Below are 14,479 nucleotides of genomic sequence, written 5' to 3' on the forward strand. Positions count from 1 at the left end.
AAAAAAAAAAAAAAAAAAAAAAAAAAAGGGCCTGGCACATAATGAGTGTAAGTGGTTATTATTTTTAAATTTTTATTTATTTATTTTGAGATGGAGTTTCATTCTTATTGCCCAGGCTGGAGTGCAATAATGCAATCTCGGCTCACTGCAACCTCCACCTCCCAGGTTCAAGCAGCTATCCTATTCTGCCTCAGCCTCCCAAGTACCTGGGATTACAGGCACACACCACCACGCCTGGCTAGTTTGGTATTTTTAGTAGAGACAGGGTTTCTCCATATTGGTCAGGCTGGTCTTGAACTCCTGACCTCAGGTGATCCATCACCTAGGCCTCCCAAAGTGCTGGGATTACGGCATGAGCCACCACCCCTGACCTATTCTTCTTCTTTTTTCTTTTGAGACACAGTTTCACTCTTGTTGCTCAAGCTGCAGTACAATGGCATGCCCTCCCAAAGTGCTGGGATTTTAGGCATGAGCCACCACACCCGGCCTAAGTGGTTATTAAATAAATGAAAAATATCAGGCTTTGGATGTGTGGAATTAGTAGAAGCGTTTTCTAAACATCCCTACTGGGGGGGCTAGCCCCTGCTTCCCAAACTTAAGCATTTATGGACCACTCTTTATGCTTTTTTGTCCTACTGGGGCAATTTTAAATTGAATCACTTTAAACTGTTTCTAGAAAGAAACTTTCTATCACTGCCAAAACAGGAAAAATCTATAGTATCACTTGCCATATAGGAGAATTCCAAAAATAATTCCAGGGAAAATCAAGCCATGTTAATAATTTCTGTGTCAGAACAGTTGCTTCCCCAAGTTGGCTCTGCATTAGAAAAGGCAATTTGGTGGCCAGGCTCAGTGGCTCATGCCTGTAATCCCAGCACCTTGGGAGGCTGAGGCGGGTGGATCACCTGAGGTCTGGAGTTCGAGACCAGCCTAACCAACATGGTGAAACCCTGTCTCTACTAAAAATATAAAAATTAGCATGGTGTGGTGGTGGGTGCCTGTAATCCTAGCCACTCAGGAGGTTGAGGCAGGGGAATCACTTGAACCTGGGAGGCAGAGGCTGTGTGAGCCAAGATCACACCAAGGCACTCCAGCCTGGGCGAGAGAGTGAGACTCTATCTCAAAAAATTTTTAAAAAAGTAGAAAAGGGAACTTGGTGAGGCTTAGAGAAGAGTCAGAGACCAGAACCAGGCAAGACATTCTGGCTGGTGTCATCAGAAAGATTAAAGATACCTGAGACCAGGCGTGGTGGCTCACACCCATAATCCCAGCACTTTGGAAGGCCAAGGCAGATGGATCCCTTGAGGCCAGGATTTCAAGATCAGCCTAACCAACATGGCAAAATCCCATCTCTACTATAAACACAAAAGTTAGCTGGGCGTGGTGGCGTACACCTGTAGTCCCAGCACTTTGGGAGGCTGAGATGGGAGGATTGCTTGAGGCCAGTAGGTTGAGATCAGCCTGGCCAACATGATGATATACCATCTCTACTAAAAACACAAAAATTAGCCAGGCATGATGGTAGGTCCCTGCAATTTCAACTATTCGGGAGGCTGAGGCATGGGAATGCCTCCACCAGGGAGGTGGAGGTTGCAGTGAGCCCAGACTGCAACACTGCTCTCCAGCCTGGGCAACAGAGCAAGACTCTGTCTCAAAAATAACAATAATAGTAAAATAAAGCTGAGGAAGGAATTCAGGTTTCTTCTACAATGATAGTTTTGGACGCTGGACTTATGACTCCCAGGGAAATGTCTGTTTCCCTTGCCAAGGGATGATCCTTGCTTTAGTCACTTAATCTCTCTACGTCTATTTCCTTCCCCATTTGGAAAACACATCTGTAATAATATACATTTATGCAATTATAAACTATCAATTTATGGGCTGGGTGTGGTGGCTCATGCTTGTAATCCCAGCACTTTGGGAGGCTTAGATGGGTAGATCACCTGAGGCCAGGAGTTCAAGACCAGCCTGGCCAACATTGTGAACCACATCTCTACAAAAAATACAAAAGTTAGCCAGGTGTGTTGGTCGGTGCCTGTAATTCCATCTACTCAGGAGGCTGAAGTGGGAGAATCATTTGAATCCGGGAGGTGGAGGTTGCAGTGAGCCAAGATGACACCACCGCACTCCAGCCCGAGCAACAGAGTAAGACTCCATCTCAAGAATAAAACAAAACAAAAAACCACCCTATGTGCTCACATAAGAATTAATGAATGGGACCATCTCTGTGAACCGAGAAGGGCCCCACAAATGTTAGGTTGGGTTAGTGAATTGCTTTCATTTTACCCAAGGGCCAGTAGAGGTACAGAGAGATAAAGTGATTTACTCAGGGTCACACAGCTGCTGGCCTGGCCAGATCCTGCAGGGGTGAATGGCAGGAGGAGCTTGCCCTGATGCCCCTTTTTTGCAGGCTGGTCTGGAGAGGCTACAGGAAGCCACTAAGACCAAAAGATCTCTGGTCGCTTGGGCATGAAAACTCCTCAGAAGAACTTGTTTCCCGGCTGGAAAAGGAGTGGATAAAGATCCGCAGTGCAACCCGGAGGTAAGTGTGTGGAGATCAAGAACTCACCTGATGCTCTGTTAGAAAATCTCATCCTTTGACCTCCAGTCTAGCCCCCAGCACTACTCTCAGCTGCACTGCCAACCCTCCCCCCTCCCCATCTTGCCTTCCAGCTGATCCTACTAAGTAGTAACTGATCAGGCTCAAGATACGGTTCCTGCCAGAATGCCTGGCAGTTTCCTGCAAATGGGAAACTCACAGCAGAAGACAGGCAGGAAACAGGAGAGGTATTTTAAGACCTGGGTAGAGGGTTGGGAGGTGACACATATCATGCAGGCAGCTGCTCACTTACTATATAACCTGAGCATTCCTTTCCTGGGCCTCAGTTTTTTCATCTGTTCAATGGTGATGTCATCAGCCCCAGCTCATCGCTTATGAGGATGAAAAAAAGTTGATTTTTGGAAAAGAATTTGCAAATTTCTTGAAAATAGGAAGTGCTCAATCATTGTTAGTCATCCAGAGGGTGTGAAGATCTTTGGAGTTATCTAATGTGTCCACTCCTATCCTCAGTGGCTTCTCTGGAGACTTCTCTGCAGCCCTTAGAGCCTGGGGAGCCTCATTTGAGAAGCTCTGGTCTAGAGAAATAAGCCTGAAACATAAGATTAGATAAAATTGGGTTACATGCTGCCCGGCCATCGAATAGTGATGACCTGGACACGTTGCTTAACCTCACAAGACCTTGGTGTTTCAGGAGGCAGAACAAAAGTAAGTTAGCTCTATGGGAAGAGGGCCAAGGTTCTGTCACCAAGACTAGAGTGCAGTGGCGTGATCTCAGCTCACTGCAACCTCTGCCTCCTGGGTTCAAGTGATTCTCCTGCTTCAGCCTTCTTTGTGACTGGTACCACAGGCATGCACCACTACGACCAGCTAATTTTTATATTTTTTTAGTAGAGACAGGGTTTTGCCATGTTGGCCAGGCTGATCTTGAACTCCTGACCTCAGGTGATCTGCCTGCCTCAGCCTCTCAAAGTTCTGGGATTACAGGTGTGAGCCACTGTGCCTGACTCACCCTCTACTTTTAAATGACTTTACCGAAGTGGCAGAATTCAGTCCTCAGGGGCTCTCGAATGAGCCTCTGCCAACTCCTGCCAACTCCTGGCATCCACAGCCAACATGAAAATTACAGGTCACCCGACACTAGAATTAAAAGGTAGAAACATTCTCCAGAGCAGTTTGAGAATCCTCCTATAAACAATTGACAGAAAGAAAGGGGAACGACGGGGTTATGCAAAGACCAGGCTCCATCAGCTTCTGAACCAACTGACTGCACCCAGAGAGAACTTTGGTTTTCTGTCTGAAATATTTTGCAACCACTGGGGGAAGGGAGAGGACGTCCTCCTGAGAGGTCACGCAACAGCCACCTGCTGGTCAGGTCAGCTTCACAAGGTATGTTTGGCGCACATGGGGCTTTGTGGTTGTTTATGTTGTTTTGTTTTTTAATAAGTTGTTAATATTTACAAATTTAGAGAGATCACATACAAATCTGGTAATCAAGGCTGGGTGCAGTGGCTTATGCCTGAAATCTCAGCACTTTGGGAGGCCGAGGGGGGCAAATCACATGAGGTCAGGAGTTCGAGACCAGGCTGGCCAACATGGTAAAACCCCGTCTCTACTAAAAATACAAAAATTAGCTGGGAGTGGTGGTGAGTGCTTGTAATCCCTGGTATTGGAAAGGCAGAGGCAGGAGAATTTCTTGAACCCGGGAGGTGGAGGTTGCAGTGAGCTGAGATCAGGCTACTGCACTCCAGCCTGACTGACAGAGTGAGACTCCGTCTCAAAAAATAAATATAATACAAATAAATAAAAATCTGGAATTCTTGGAATTCTGGTCTCTCTTAAAGTAGATCTGGCAACACTAGGCCACATCTTCACAAGGCAGTAGGAGATGGGCTTCGGGTAGAGCCTGCAGCGTTGAACAAGGTGTGCAGACTTCCATTGGCCGCAGTCCGTCCCCACCTCTCTCTCGCTCTCCCTTTCTTTCCTTCCTTTCTTCCTGCTTTCATTCCTTCTTTCTTTTTCTTTCTTTCCTCCCTCCCTTCCTCCCTTTCCTTCCTGCCTTCTCTTTCTTTTCTTTTTCCTTTCCTCCTTCCTTCCTTCCTTCCTTTTCTCTGCTTCTGTCACCCAGGCTGGAGTGCAGTGGCACCATCTTGCTTCATTGCAAGCTCCGCCTCCTGGGTTCAAATGATTCTCCTGCCTAAGCCTCCCAAGTAGCTGGGACTACAAGCACCACCTGCCACCAGGTTCAGCTAATTTTTGTATTCTTTATTAGAGGCCGGGTTTCTCCATGTTGCTCAGGCTATCAGGCTGCCCTCAAACTCCTGACCTCAGGTGATCCACCTGCTTTGGCCTCCCAAAGTGCTAGGATCACAGGCGTGAGCCGCCATGCCCGGCCTCCACCACTCCCTTTGTATCCCCCAACTCACATCTTGCCCATGCCACTCATGCATACCTCCTGCCTTGCCCCATGGTCATTTGTAAGTCTTGCACTAAATGGCCTTCAGTCCAGAGACCAGACATCAGACAGCAATCTGGACCTCTTCCTTGATGGGAGGTGAGACCTCCAGAAGAGGAAAACACCTGCTATGGAGCCTGCAGGTTGAACGGGCTGACTGTCCCGGCAAACAGCTAGAACAGAACTGAGCAAAACCTCCAGCCAGAAAGAAAACTTCCCAGTCAGCTCTTCCCTGACCCCATTTTACAGATGGAAACACTAAGGCTCAGAGAAGACAGAGCAGGCATTGGAACCATAGTCTCCTGGCTCCAAAGCCAAGTTCTGTCCACCCAGCCAGGGTCCATCCTTCCTTCTATAAATGTTTATAACAGCATGTGCTGGGCACTCTTGTTAGGCCCTTTTACACATATCACTCAGTCTGCTTTTCCCGTTCGTTTGACAAGTGTTTATTGAGCTCCTACTGTGTGCAGGTGCTGGACTCGATACCAGGGACATCTTGGTAGAAAACTCAGGCCAAATCTACCCACCTGGGGTTCTAACAAGACAAAGAGAGTGTTGGCGCTGTGGGCAAGGCTGTGAAGGCAATGAATGAAATGGTGGGATCAGACAGGAAGGGAGGTCAGGGATGCTCTCTGCATGGAAGGAGCATCTTGTCTTTGAGACCCAAATGCCAAAATACCTTTGGGCAGCAGGCCACGCCCACTCAGTAACAGAGCTGAGCCACACTCCTCCATAGATGCCAAACCAAACACCAGATCAGGCCAGCAATGAGGGACAAAGACCATGACCTGGAAGGGTCTGGCCACCTGAGCTCACCAGAGGATTTTTCTTATGCTTCTTTTTTTTATTATGGTGGGGTTGGGAATCATTAGTGCACAAAAAAACACTCTAGGAACCATAAGTCAAGATCTAGCCTCCAATCCCTGTTCTGCCCTTGCTGTGTGACCTTGAGCCGCTGTCACCACCTCTCAGAACCTCAGCTTCCTTCCCCTTCTGTAAAATGGAGAGCCTAATATAGTACCCACATGGCAAGGGGCTCCAGCAAAGTCAGTGAGCTCCTTTGTGTAAAGAGCTGATCCCAGCCTGTGTCCCGGGGTCACAGATCTGTAATGGGGCTCACACCCATAATCCCAGCACTTTGGGAAGCTGAGGCAGGTAGATCACTTGAGGTCAGGAGTTTAACACCAACCTAGCCAACATAGTGAAATCTTGTCTATACTAAAAATACAAAAATTAGCTGGGCATGGTGGTGTGCACCTGTAATCCCAGCTACTCTGAGAGGCTGAGGCTGAAGAATCGCTTGAACCGGGGAGGCAGTGAGCTAAGATCGTGCCACTGCACTCCAGTCTGGGTGACAGCAGACAGAAGCTCAGGCTGCCTCAAACTCATAAGATCCCCAGCCTGGGTGACAAGAGTGAAACTCTATCTCAAAACAAAAGAAAAAAATTACTGATAACCTTATAGATTGTCAGAGCCACAAGGGACTCACGGGGGGATGACACCCGTCCATTCAGGCACAGAGAGGGGAGCAGTCTGCCCGCCCAAGACCAGCAACCAGCTAGCAGCAGCCGCATCGCCCCAGCCTCTCCCTTACGGACCATGGCTTCTGACCTGCCCCTGATGGGTCTTTTCTCCTCCCCTATCTCCTCCTCTCCATCCCTCACTTTAGCTCTTCTCTTTGGCCCCTGGTTATGGTCAAAGGCTGGGGATCTTAGGAGTTTGAGGCAGCCTGAGCTTCTGTCTGTGCTTTCACCCAGAGCCAGAGCACCAGGCCCCATGCATATCAGCTGTGATTCTCCACCAGTTCAAAACCACCTAAGGGCTGGCTGGTTGTGTGTGTGTTGGGGGCAGGGGGGTGCTGTTCTTCCTCCAGGTTGACAACACAATAGATTGAAAAGTACATGGGAGGTCAGGCACAGTGGCTTATGCCTGTAATCCCAGACCTTTGGAAGGCTGAGCCAAGCGGATCACCTGAGGTCAGGATTTCAAAACCAGCCTGGCCAACATGGTGAAACCCCATCTCCTAAACATACAAAAATTAGCTGGGCGTGGTGGCCTTTGCCTGTAATCCCAGCTACTCGGGAGGCTGAGGTGGGAGAATCACTTGAAACCAGGAGGTGGAGGTTGCAGTGAGCCAAGATCACACTACTGCACTCCCGCCTGGGCGACAGAGCCAGACTTCTCAAAAAAAAGAAAAGAAAAGAAAAGAAAAGTACATGGGCCATGGAGGCAGAGAGCTGGAATCAAATCCCAGTTCTTTTACTTCTCGGCTGTGTGCCCTTGGACAAGTTCGCTTCTCTGAGCCTCAGTTTTCTCATCTGTGAAATGGGAACAACACCTGGCTTGCCAGGGGTCTTAGGATGACTGAGTGACTGGCATGTAGTAGGTGCTCAACATGTGTGCTTTCCCATGGCCATCTACGAGGCCTCAGGGCTGCCTTCCTGCCCTGCCCCCACAACTCCAGTGACTGCCTCTTAAGTGGGTACTCACGGTGATAAGGAGGAACAGGTGAGGGAGCCAGGCTGGATCCACATCCACCCACGTGCATTGTTGGGAAAACAAGCCTTTAATGCCTGGTCCTGACACAGGTGCCTGAGAGTATAAAATGGGACCCAGAGCCACTCTCTCGCCTTCCTTAAGGCACCCCAAGGCAACAGCGTTTGAAAGGAAAGGAGGCGGTGGCATGGAGGCTCCAGAGACTGAGCCCTTCCTACGGCAAGAAGGGAGCCAGTGGGGCCCACTGCTGAGGGCCATCTGGCAGGTGTTTCATTCTACCTTCCTCCTGGGGACCCTCAGCCTCATCATCAGTGATGTCTTCAGGTTCACTGTCCCCAAGCTGCTCAGGTGAGTCCAGACTTCAGGCGCCCTGCTAAGGCTGGTGGTCTTTTAGTGGCATCCTTTCAGAGCCAAGGGGCTTCAGCTCTCCTGCCTCTGCCTATAGATCTGGTGCTGGGGACACTGGAGGGTGGGTGACAAGGATACTGAAGAAGGGAAATGATTAATGAGAAAGTGACTGTCCCGCAGAAGGGCAAATAAACAAGCTCTTACCTGACTGCATCAATTAGCTTTTGCTGTAAAATGCCCCAAAAGCGAGTGGCTTAAAATTGCAAGCATTCATTTATTTAGTTCATGGTAATATGGGTCAGTAACATGGGCTGGGCTCAGCTGGACTCAGCTGGGCTGTTTTTCTTTCTTTGGCTGGCTTTTTTCATGTGCCTGCAGTTGTGTATCTGAAGCTGGGGTGGCAGTCTCTGTTCCATATGGGTTCCCATCCTCCAAAAACCTAGCTCAGATTTGTTTATGTGGCTGCTTGGGAGGGTTCTAAGAAACAGGCCAAAAGCCACATTTTCTCTTGAGGCTCAGAGCCAGCATAGCTTTACCTCCGCTCTACTCTGTTGGTCAAAGGTGGTTTTGTGGCCAGCCCAGATTCAAGTGGTGTCTGCTCAGCTGCCATAACAGAGCATCACAGAGTAGCTTCAATGACAGAAATGTATTTTCCTCATGATTCTGGTGGCTGGAAGTTCCAGATGAGGTATCTGCAAGTTGGTTCCATCTGAGGCCTCTGCCTTTGGCGTGCAGTTGGCCACCTCCTCCCTTTGTCCTCATATGGCCTCTCCTCTGTGTCTACCCTGGCATCTCCCTGTGTGTCTACATTTCCTCCTCTTATCAGGACTTCAGACTGGATGCAGGCCCAGCCTAATGACCTCATTTTAGCTTTATTACCTCTTTAAAGGCCCTATTTCCAAATACAGTCACATTCAGAGGTGCCGGGGGTTGGGACTTCAACATACAAATTTTGTGAGGACACAATTTAGCCCATAACAAGTGGGGACAAAAACTCTACCTCTTGATCTTGAGGAGCTACAGTCAGATTGAAAAGAAGCATGAACAGTGGGGGCAAATACCCGAGATCATGATTGTGGAAAAAGTCAGCCACGCCGAATGATCCTCCACACCTGGCCTGGTTTGAGCAAAGGCAACACACCTGGGTACCTCCTCTCACCAGCTGTACCTTCTCCCTCCTCCCCCTGCAAGCCTTTTCCTGGAGTTTATTGGTGATCCCAAGCCTCCAGCCTGGAAGGGCTACCTCCTTGCGGTGCTGATGTTCCTCTCGGCCTGCCTGCAAACGCTGTTTGAACAGCAGAACATGTACCAGCTCAAGGTGCTACAGATGAGGCTGCGGTCAGCCATCACTGGCCTGGTGTACAGAAAGGTGAGCCCCAGGGGACAAGTACAGGTCTTCCCGGCCAGGAAAAGCAACATCACTGAGCTGGTTGGCAGTAACGCTATCAGCAGCTGAGAATGCATTCAGTCCTTATTAAAGTCACTCACAGTACATTCTCACTTCCTATGTTATTTCTTTTTATTTATATGTATTCATTTTTTTGAGACAGTCTCCCTCTGTTGCCCAGGCTGGAGTGCAGTGGTGCAATCTCGGCTCCCTGCAACCTCTGCATCCCGGGTTCAAGCAATTCTCCTGCCTCAGCCTCCAGAGTAGCTGGGACTACAGTAACATTTCACCATGCCCAGCTAATTTTTCTATTTTTAGTAGAGACAAGGTTTTGCCATGTTGCCCAGGCTGGTCTGGAACTCCTGGCTTCAAGTGATCCGCCTCACCTCCTTAATTATTTCTGTAAGGCCTTGTGAGATCTGCTCCTGGGACTTCTCTGACCTCATCACCTCTCACACACGCCTCATCCCATGCTCACTCTCCCCCAGCCACGCAGGCCTCCTTTCTGTTCCTCAAACACTCTGGGAACCCACCCACCTCGGGGTCTTTGTATTTGTTTTCACTGCCTAGACACCATGTCTACTCCTCCTAATCTAATTTTAATGTTTGAGTCTAATTTTAACTTAGTCATTCCCCCTTGAGGATAAAGGGTTAACCCTCTGATAAGGTGGCCAGTCAGCTGTGTTCCTAGACAATACTGCTTGTAGTGAAAATGACCCCTAGGCTGGGTGCAGTGGCTCAAGCCTGTAATCTTAGCACTTTGGGAGGCTGACATTACAGGCATGAGCCACTGCACCCAGCCTAGGGGTCATTTTCACATGGGAGGATCACTTGAGTTCAGGAGTTCAAGACCAGCCTGACCAACATGATGAAACCCCATCTCTACTAAAACTATAAAAATTAGCCAGGCATGGTGGCAGGTGCCTGTAATCTCAGCTACTCAGGAAGCTGAGGCAGGACAACCTGCCTCCCCCAGGAGGGGGAGGTTGCAGTGAGCTGAGATTGTACCACTGCACTTCAGCCTGGGTGACAAAGTGAGACCCCATTTCAAAAAAAAAATAACTCCAAATGGCATGTGGGCTGGGCTGGAAGTCGTGTCCATTGACTGCATACCTGATTGGAGGCCATATCTTTGGACTTCTCTCTGTGCTCTCATTACACTAAGTCTCTAGACTGCTGCCGCAGGAGCTGTTGGCTCCTGTCGGGCATGAAGCATCTGAGCCAGGGCAGGTCCCGTTCCATGTAAGTCTCGTACTGCGACACCTGAGCTGTCACCTGGGGAGGAGGGGACCAAGGGGACAAATCCTGGGTGTCCAGGAGGGCAGCTCTTGGTGCTGTCCTGCCAGAGTGCTTCATCCCAGCCTCGTGTCCCCTGAGCATGCCAGAGCTGGGCGTGCCCTATCCTGTTTCTGGAGTCCACATGTTTCCTTGAGCCTGAGAGGAAAGCCCCCTGATGGGCATTGATCTCAGTCCCCACCTGCAGGAGGCCTTCTTTGATCTCCTGATGAGGTCAGACCCCTCCTCTCCTCTCTAACCTCTGTGCTGCTTTTTTTTTTTTTTTTTTTTTTTTAAAAAGACAGAGTTTAATGCTTATAGCCCAGGCTGGAGTGCAATGATGCGATCTGGGCTCACGGCAACCTCTGCTCATCAGGTTCAAGCGATTCTCCTGCCTCAGCCTCCCAAGTAGCTGGGATTACAGGCATGCACCACCATGCCCAGATAACTTTGTATTTTTAGTGGAGACGGGGTTTCACCATTTGATCAGGCTGGTCTCAAACTCCTGACCTCAGGTGATCCGCCCACCTCAGCCTCTTGGTTCACTGCAAACTCCACCTCCCAGGATTATAGGCATGTGCCACCACGCCCAGCTAATTTTTGTATTTTGTTTTTTTTTTGTTTTTTTTTTGAGATGGAGTTTCACTCTTGTTACCCAGGCTGGAGTGCAATGGCGCGATCTCGGCTCACTGCAACCTCCGCCTCCTGGGTTCAGGCAATTCTCCTGCCTCAGCCTCCTGAGTAGCTGGGATTACAGGCACACGCCACCATGCCCAGCTGAATTTTTGTACTTGTAGTAGAGACGGGGTTTCACCATGTTGACCAGGATGGTCTCGATCTCTTGACCTCGTGATCCACCTGCCTCGGCCTCCCAAAGTGCTGGGATTACAGGCTTGAGCCAACGCACCCGGCCCGTTTCCTGACTTTTTAATGAATACCATTCTAACTGGCATGAGTGGTATCTCATTGTGGTTTTGATTTGCATTTCTCTAATGACGAGTGATTATGAGCATTTTTTCGTATGTCTGTTGGCTGCATAAATGTCTCTTTTGAGAAGTTTCTGGTCATATCCTTCACTCACTTTTTGATGGGGTTCATTTTTTTTTCTTGTAAATTTGTTTAAGTTCTTTGTAGATTCTGGATATTAGCTTTCAGTCAGATGAATAAATTGCAAAAGATTTTTCCCATTTCTACAATCAAAGTGTAGGTTGCCTGTTCGCTCTGATGATGGTTTCTTTTGCTGTTTAGATGCTCTTTAGTTTAATTAGATTGCTTTTGTCAGTTTTGGCTTTTGTTGCTATTGCTTTTTGATGTTTTAGTCTTGAAGTCTTTGCCTATGCCTTTGTCCTGAATGGTATTGCCTAGGTTTTCTTACTTTTTGAGACAGAGTCTCACTCTGCCACCCAAGCTGGAGTGCAGAAGAGATCTCAGCCCACTGCAACCTCCACCTCCCAGGTTCAAGCAATTGTCTTGCCTCAGCCTCTGGAGTAGCTGGGACTACAGGCCCCCAACCACCATGCCCATCTAATTTTTGTATTTTTACTAGAGACAGAGTTTTTACCATATTGGCAGCCTGGTCTCCAACTCCTGGCCTCAAGCCATCCACCCGCCTCAGCCTCCCAAAGTGCTGGGATTACAGGCATGAGCCACCATGCCAGGCCAGTTATATAATTTTTATTATAGGGCCTTGTTTCCCACCTTATACTCCAGGTCCGGGAGAGCAAGCCTCATCTCTGCTGTTCACAGCTGTGTTTTCAGCTCTCAGCTCAGTGTGAGTCAAACAGTGGGCCCTCTCCAGAGATTTGCTACGTGGAGAACTTCTATGCTCAGTCATTGCTGAATCACTCCTTCACTCCCTCACATAGTCACAGAGACAGGACTGCATGTGAGACTTAGCATTCAGCAGGCTGGAAGGGGTCCACTGTGACCCCAGGGTTAGGGCAGGTAAGAGGCTGACAGAGAAGTAGGTTGGTGTCAGAGAAGCACATGAAAGGTCACACCCTTGTGTGCCTGTGTCACCCTGGATTGCTTCAAGGGTGTAGGAGCTTGCAAGGCCTGTGACTTTGGGTGAGTTGCTTAACTTCTCTGTGCCTCCATTTCCTTAGCTGGAGAATGGGGTTAGTAATTGTGCCTTTCATTGATTCTAGTCTCACATTTTTTTTTTCACTCTAATATTTCCAAAATGGAGACGTCTCTTACATGTCTTAACGTAATTGGAAATATCTTCCTTGGTGAGAGAACATTAGCCAGCATTTTGTCCATGGCATTTTTTTTTTAAAGACAGGGTCTTGCTCTGTTTTCCAGGCTAGACTGCAGAGGCACCAACCCGGCTCGCTGCAGTGTCAACCTCCTGAACTCAAGTGATCCTCCCACCTCAGCCTCCCCAGTAGCTGGGACCACAGGCACACCATAGCCGTGCCTGGCCAATTTTTTTTTTCTTTTGAGGTGGAGTTTTGCTCTTGTCACCCAGGCTGAAGTGCAATGGCTTGATCTTGGCTCACTGCAGCCTCCACCTCCTGGGTTCAAGCGAGTCTCCTGCTTCAGCCTCCCAAGTAGCTGGGGTTACAGACGCCCATCACCATTCCTGGCTAATTTTTGTATTTTTGGTAGATACAATGTATTACCATATGGGCCAGGCTGACCTTGAACTCCTGACCTCAGGTGATTTGTCTACTTCAGCCTCTCAAAAGTGCTGGGATTACAGGCATGATCCACCGGGCCCAGCCCCCTGGCTAATTTTTAAAATTGTTTTTGTAGAGATTGGGTCTTGCTATGTTGTCCCGGCTGGTCTCAAACTCCTAGGATCAAGCAGTCCCCCACTCAGCCTCCCATAGTGGTGAGATTACAGGCAAGGGCCACCGGACCTGGCCTGGCATTTTAGATGGAATGTGGTAGTGTTTGCTGGGTGCCATTCATGGCCATGAGCTCCCTGGGACATGATGAGACTGTTCATTTAGCACAGCACCTGGAACGTGGTGAGCGCTGGGCAGACGACCACCGTTACCTGTGGTTATCTGGTGTTTTCATGCGTGTTATTCATTATTACACCCTCTGTGCTTTAGGGATCTTGGATAATTTTTTTTAATCATCTCTGGATTCTGAAGGAGCCCTGAGAGATTGGCCTAAGAGACTTTCTCACTGTGCAGATGCCAAAAGTGAGGCTCAGTGGGTGGAGAAGCCAGCTGGGGCATCCCTCTGCCCCAGCCTCACCCCCTCCGCTTCTTTCCTTCTGCCCTCCCTCCAGGTCCTGGCTCTGTCCAGCGGCTCCAGAAAGGCCAGTGCAGTGGGTGACGTGGTCAACCTGGTGTCCGTGGACGTGCAGCGGGTGACCGAGAGTGTCCTCTACCTCAACGGCCTGTGGCTGCCTCTCGTCTGGATCGTGGTCTGTTTCGTCTATCTCTGGCAGGTATGTGGGTGGAGGAAGATGGGATTTGAATGGAGTCCCCAATCCTTCCTTCTCCCCTTCCTCCTCCCCCCTCCCACCCTTCCTCCTCAGCACTTAGCATTCAACAGGCTGGAATGGGTCAACTGTGACCCCAGGGTTAGGGCAATTTGAAGCTGCCAGAGAACCAGGTTGCTGTCAGAGAGGCACGTGAAAGGTCTCGACCTTGTCCTGTCTTCATCACGCAGGATTCCATTCCTGATGTGGAAGCTTACAAGCCTTCCTCCCTACTCCCCCTGCCCCCGAATCCCCCTCCTGCACCCCTCCCTGCACTCCTCTCCTCCCGAATTCCCCCAACTTCTGACCATGTAGCACCCCTCCTCTTCCTGCACCCCCTCCTCTTCCTCCTTCCCACCTCCTCTTCCTCCTCTTCCTCTCTCCTGCTCCTCCCTCTTCTTCCCTTTATGTTCTCTGCCATCCTCCCTCCCCCTTCTTTCCTCTCCCCTCTTCTCCTCCACCCTCCTCCACCCTCCTCCACCCTCCTCCTCCCTCCTCCTCCCTCCTCCTCCCTCCTCCTCC

General features: G+C 49.4%; 1 protein-coding gene and 1 long non-coding RNA gene across 9 annotated transcripts in view; one reads left to right on the top strand and one right to left on the bottom strand.

The window, feature by feature from the left end:
- LOC116543794 overlaps positions 1-238 on the bottom strand; it is a 14,237-nt gene extending 13,999 nt beyond the window's left edge. The window contains exon 1 of the long non-coding RNA XR_004265700.1: positions 207-238. This is a non-coding gene — a long non-coding RNA (uncharacterized LOC116543794). The remainder of the gene's footprint in view (positions 1-206) is intronic.
- Positions 1-14,479, top strand: part of ABCC6 (ATP binding cassette subfamily C member 6) — a 79,489-nt gene that overhangs the window by 11,264 nt on the left and 53,746 nt on the right. For 7 of the 8 annotated variants that reach the window (XR_004265699.1, XM_032269660.1, XM_032269661.1 and 4 more), the window contains 4 exons: positions 2,411-2,542; positions 7,653-7,856; positions 9,048-9,225; positions 13,763-13,924. Coding sequence is in view for 7 of the 8 variants with exons in the window: in XM_032269660.1 (XP_032125551.1) it covers positions 2,411-2,542; positions 7,653-7,856; positions 9,048-9,225; positions 13,763-13,924 (676 nt within the window). In the remaining variant the exon portion in view is untranslated. Of the gene's footprint in view, positions 1-2,410; positions 2,543-3,489; positions 3,947-7,652; positions 7,857-9,047; positions 9,226-13,762; positions 13,925-14,479 lie in introns of those variants that run through there. The other variant, XM_032269662.1, reaches the window with a different exon arrangement.

Source organism: Sapajus apella, unplaced genomic scaffold (assembly GCF_009761245.1).
Source record: "Sapajus apella isolate SASKATOON/1434 unplaced genomic scaffold, GSC_monkey_1.0 scaffold196, whole genome shotgun sequence".
In the NCBI taxonomy this organism is placed as follows: domain Eukaryota; kingdom Metazoa; phylum Chordata; class Mammalia; order Primates; family Cebidae; genus Sapajus; species Sapajus apella.